The sequence below is a fragment of the Opisthorchis viverrini genome (genome assembly GCF_000715545.1).
Source record: "Opisthorchis viverrini unplaced genomic scaffold opera_v5_66, whole genome shotgun sequence".
In the NCBI taxonomy this organism is placed as follows: domain Eukaryota; kingdom Metazoa; phylum Platyhelminthes; class Trematoda; order Opisthorchiida; family Opisthorchiidae; genus Opisthorchis; species Opisthorchis viverrini.
The window spans coordinates 813,931-819,734 of NW_008751723.1; the positions used below are offsets into that span (position 1 = coordinate 813,931).

The following is a 5,804-nucleotide window of genomic DNA, read 5'->3' on the forward strand; positions in this document are numbered from 1 at the left end:
GCAAACTAACTCGGCTTTTCGAGAGACTCACCTGGAACCCAGCTGAATCTCTCGTTTGTGACGTTCTCGGCAACTGAATGTGCTGCACCAGGCCGCCTCATGTTTCAGTCGCTACGATATTCGAGATATCCCGATACATGTATATGCGTAATGCGTTACCCATAAGAACTGCGCCTACCTGATGAGCCCCAAGAAGGGCGAAATCGGTTGTGGGCTGTTGACGAATTTTCAGCAGCCTTTTGAGTAGTGCATTACAAATATACATGTATCGCGATATCTCGAATATCATAGCGGCTGGAACATGAAGCGGCCTAATGCATCACATTCAGTTGCCTGGAAACATCACAAACGAAAGATTCAGCTGGGTTCCAGGTGAGTCTCCCGCAAAACCAGATTAGTGTCTCACGAGATGAAACACATTTTGCAAGGATAGAAAAATTGCTTGCAAATTTTGCTGGTCAACAGTACCCTAACATCCTTTAAGAATTTTGAAAAACAGCACGCTTAAGTGTCTAACTTAAGTGGCCGCGTCCCTGTGACACTGATCTTCCGAAGATGGCGACTTAACTAGGGTCTAAATGAAATTGAGTGAAATTTTGTGAACTATTCAGGTAGTCTGAATTGCAAATAACCAGACTTTCACCCGTGCTTATGATCGACCCCGGCCGGCGCACCAGCTCCTCCACACTCAACTGGCCAGTTGCTCGCGCCAACCACAACTGGGCACCAAGCGCCGGCTGCACACCTTCGACGAAATGGTCCAACAGCAACTGGTGGCGCGACACTCCATCCATCCCCAGCAAAGCGCGATCCAACAACTGCTGCATGCCGGCGAAGAACACGGTCGGGTCAGATCCAGGCGCCTTCCTGGCCGTCTTGAACCGCCTCATAGCCTCGTGGCGGTCGGCCGGCATGTCGAACTCCGCAGCGAAGGCTTTCTTCCTCTATCTGACTATGAACTTGAAATTTGATGCTATCACGCAAGGTGTGGTCAGCTTTGAAAAATCGGTGCTGTATGGGATATCCCCCATTCTATTAGGTCTTCCCCATAGATGTAGAATCTTTCAACTGATTCCATCGCATTTTTAATTCTAGTTTTTTGCTGGGGAAAAGCCTCAGTAGGTTTTGAGTGCATTGCAGGAGCTATTTCGTCATTATTCGACATTCAGTCTGAAAAACAAGAAAAAACACCGACAACGAGAAGCACCCACATTACATTTGTATCACCTCGGACATTGTTCTTTGAAATTTTAGGGTCAAGTAAAAAGTTAGGAGCAAACTTTATGCACCAGGGTAAACAGTCAACATTTGGTCAAACTGAGAGATTAGGCAATCGAAGCATGTCCTATGAAAGGAAGCTAAATTTAGCTTACTTTTCACCTTTGTTAAACTATGACAGTGATAAATCGGCTCGTCTTTGTTTTAAGGAAAGTTTTTTTTCTGAAAACGTTCACCACCCAATAATCCAGATGAATTAGAATTGCTCAAAAAGTGCACATAACATATATGGCAGGCCCAACGGTGACCTTAGTCGAGTTCATCAAAAGCAGTGTTTGACAGGGGAGCCACATTTATTTATATCTCTTCACCCTTTAGGTGATCGAGCTCATCGTATTTGAAAACAGCCCGGAATTCAGTCTGGTAAGAATGGTTCAAGTGAACTGTTCAGCTGTGAAAATACATGGTTCCTGAAAAAAGTTCTTGCGTCATCCGTATCCTTTCTTTTCCAGACGACGGTGTCCGAATTCATGTTGTCAAAATATCTCGGTTATTTATAGCAGAGGCATCTTTTCTGTGAAGTTTCAAATTACAACATAAGCCTTTGTGTTGATCAGTTTCAGCTTGTCCTACTACACTTTCGATATGTGAACTAGATTTGGTCTGGTTTTCTGTAGATATCGAAAGGACCTGTATAAGAAACTTCAGCAGAGTCTGAACTGCACTTTTTTACGCGTTAAAAGTAGCAAACAGTCACTTCCCATCAAGGAACGTTTTCTTAGTTCTATAAAATTGTACTTCACTGTTTTTGTGATCATATGTCTTCTCCAGCCGATGGTGAAAAAGAAAAAATCTACGAATTAGGCTCAGGTTAGAAAAGGTACCTGCTCAGGAAACCTCTGAACGTGGTAATCACAGAGATCGAGGTTTTAGCGTAATTTTTTATACTTCCATAACTGTACGACATAATCAGTGAAGTCGTCAGTAACTCTAGCTTCATTCTTCCTTCGAGTGTCAAATAGCTTCGTTTCAACCTGACCATCTTATAGTGGTGTAAATATTCAAGCCTAAAAATTAACGGTTAGGATCACTATTACGCGGTCAAAGTTTGCAGTCCTTAAATAAACCGGGGAGCAGTATTTACTGGTTTAACGAGGATCCTCATACCATTATCGATTCCACAATATTTTACACATCTCAATCGATCCAACAATGCTTTCGATCACGAATCGAACTGATGGTATCCTATGGGTTGGAAAGCCCAGAAGCATCTGCATTTGTAGTTAAAGGCAGCTCAACTACAAGTGGATTTATGGAATTTCATCGTTTCTTGTAAATCCATTCATTAATTCCGGTTAGTTAGCTTCTGCCATGACGACACAGTGGGAAAGTTTTAACTATTCCTTCATGTATACTACAAATGGAAATAGTTCAATCTAATGAATATAATTTCTCATATGGAAGGATACTGTAGTTTGTCTATATACAGAGAGTCCAGACCGACCATATATAAAGTTTTGTATCTTAGCTTTGGCTTTACTCTCTTCACCTAAGGGATGACCAGTCTTCCTGGATGTCTCAAATCGTGGTTGCCTTTTTCATTGGTCAGCGGTGAGGCTTTCACAAATTTCTATCCAACTTTAACTCCAGGGGATTTAGCCTATATAGCCTTCATACCCAGATTTCAGCATCTGAATATTCAGTGTTATCGCCTTGATGATTCCACCAGCTTCGCGTGGTTTGGCAGTAGAAATGTGACTCTAATTACATAGGTACGTAGATAGCGAAGAACATTACCAAACTGTCACATTTCACATTCTGTGAGCTGTTCTAGTCGAATGTTGCGAAGACACCAGGAATAGACTTCTTTGTTGTCATTGATTCCTCAATCTCTGACCTAAACGATCATCTATTCTTAAGTACTGACAAACCCCTCAAAAATTTTGTGACTCACGAGTACCTGCTTCACAGGAGCCTGTTTTAAACGAATGTAACTTTCCGGGTTGCTTTTGGGCGATAAAATTGGGACCTTTACTTTATTTATTCAGGGTGAAGCAATTTTTAAGCCTTAGTGATAGCATTTAACCTTTTATTTGGGAGCGGTACTGATAGGGAGGATGGAAGTTCCCTCTGTTACTGGAAAATTCTAGAGGAGAAAAAAAACGGAATGCATTAGGAAGCACTACCGTTGGATCCGTTGACCGTTTTTTAGGTTCAGGAGAATGTCGCTCCTGGGAAGGACTGTTGCATGGAACAGCTTATATTTATATCCCTTCAACCATTCAGTTTCTTTCAAAACCCCAATTCGTAGACAAGTTTTGACGTCCGTGTCACCAGCAGTATATTTTTCCCCGGGAGAAGGAGTGTATTTGCAACAACCTGTCTGTAGGAAGGATAAATGCTCTGACATAATGCACATCGCGCCTGGTTGAATGGAGTCGAAATATTCTGGAAGAATCGTTCGACGACAAATGATGCCAATTGCCTATTGCTTGCCTTTTTTCTAATTGTTTCCTATCTGCAGCTAGCTAGAAGGTCTGAAAAGTTCACAATTCAGCTGCGTCTTCAAATTAATCTGATCATACTGCCTAAAGAGACAGAAATGCTTACTCAAAAGACAATCAGGATGCTTCTGAAAACTTGCTGCTAGCTTGCCAACTTCAGTAGTGGTGTCAAAGATTGACAGGAGATTTCAGGAAAAAAATATTCAAATGCACGTATTTGGAGCTCTTTAAAACAAATCTCACTATAACTCGTCTCTTGTCTCCTTCGCTGGCATACTTAACTGAACTCGTCAGGGTGTTACGGCTGATTAATTGAGTGAGTTGATGGTCATCCATGTAAATGCGAATGCGAGTGCAGACTTTCCGTGAAATTATGCTCAGCTTTACTATCTGTCTGAAGTCAAAGAGTATTTTCACAATCGGCTGCAACTCAGTGACTGTATTTGAATGATCTGTTTGCAATACAGTGCTTACCCTCTTCACCCTGACCAAAGTGACAAAGTGCCCACATATGTATCCATCGGTGTGTTGTCTACCAGTTCATAGGTCGCATTCGAAACATTTGCGATCGACAAATGCTTGAAATGGAACAGCGGAACAAAACTCTTAATTCTGATTTCAGTGTTCGCATTAGTGAACGGAGCCGGATGTTGTGGATTCATCAAGCTCATTAAGGTGTTCAGCTAATGTAGTGAAATCCCTCATTCATGAACGCCCTAAATGCTGCAAAATTCGGTCGAAAAGAGCATGCATCTCCCTCAACCTGGAGTTAACTGAGCAAAAAAGGACACAACAAGCGTTCTGTAAGACGTTTATGGTTTTTATTGCACACAGTAGATTAAGAATCCATTTGGGGACTGGGATTTAGCGTGCCGCAAGAGCTAACCTTCATCGCAAAATTGGTAGGTTCATGTTTGTTGACGCGATCAAGCAGCTGACTACAACCGCATAGCAAAGGTTTCCATCTGATATCGTCCCGTTAATTGACGGCCACCCATATCGGGATGAAATAAGAAAACCGATAATCACGTCAAAGCCAGCAAACTAGATAATGATATCAAAACCGCCACCACTGAAAATATGTCGGCCCTGTATTCCCATGATATATATTTGGATTTAACATATATTTATACCGAAGAGGATGGGTTTCCGTTGATGTTCTCACAAAACCGTTAGCTCCCTTACCTTGACAAAAGATAGATAATTTGACAGAAAAAACAAACAGTAGTAGTTCGATCATACACATGGAATAAAAATGATGACTTAGATGTTGCCGGAACAAGAGCAGTCTTATCTTTGTACGTACTACTCATAGGGTTGCTGAAAATCCGTCGACAGCCTACGACCGGTTTCGCCCTTTTAGGGGCCATCAGGTAGGCGCAGTCCCCGGGTTTCCGTCAACCTTATGTTCTACTTGAAACCAAAGTGCACGGAATCAGCGAATATACACTCATTTACAAATTAATTTGGTTTTTCGAGTACTCTTAATTCAACTTGCCCTCTCCAATTTGCCCACACGTAATCTGCGTTTGCATAGTGTAAAATTTCTCTCGATTCGAGTGGGGCACGCAAACGAGAACAATTGTCTCTGTCACGTAAGGAGAAGCATGGAGGGCACAGAAATCTCTGATTCACTTGATACTGCTTCACTCAAATTTGTACAGCAAATTGATTTCTTTCTTATCAGGCCCGTACTTAGGTAAACTGAACGGAGTTGCAAATGGAATGAATCGCTTACTCGAAAACGTCACTAAATCCATTCCTGCCTGCTGGACGGTTCCGATTTTTTCAGCCTTGATACAACTTCGATTTTCCTAGACGCACGCCCACACTATACCCTTCTTCCAAATGTTTTGAACTTACGTTGATTCGGCTACATTGTGGTCGGCACGTGCACATACTCCTTTACCCCACAATGTTGTACATTTCAAAGTAACTAATCAGTAACAAACTACATTTGATGTTTTACAATGTTTGAGACAATAGTCCCCTAGTTTCTGTGGACTAGTCGATTTGTGACGCGTCCTCAGTTTCAGACGGCAGATTAATCTGAACACCCCACAAACACCAAGGCCAAATTAT

The 5,804-nt window shown here is 42.0% G+C and overlaps 1 protein-coding gene across 1 annotated transcript; it reads left to right on the plus strand.

The window, feature by feature from the left end:
• Positions 1 to 635: 635 nt before the first annotated feature.
• Positions 636 to 5,095, plus strand: T265_13446 (hypothetical protein; the record flags this gene model as incomplete). The annotated part of the gene is made up of 2 exons (XM_009168901.1): positions 636 to 985; positions 4,990 to 5,095. Coding segments are annotated over 2 exons (438 nt in total), but the record flags the coding sequence as incomplete, so codon positions are not given.
• Between the last annotated feature and the right edge of the window lie 709 nt (positions 5,096 to 5,804).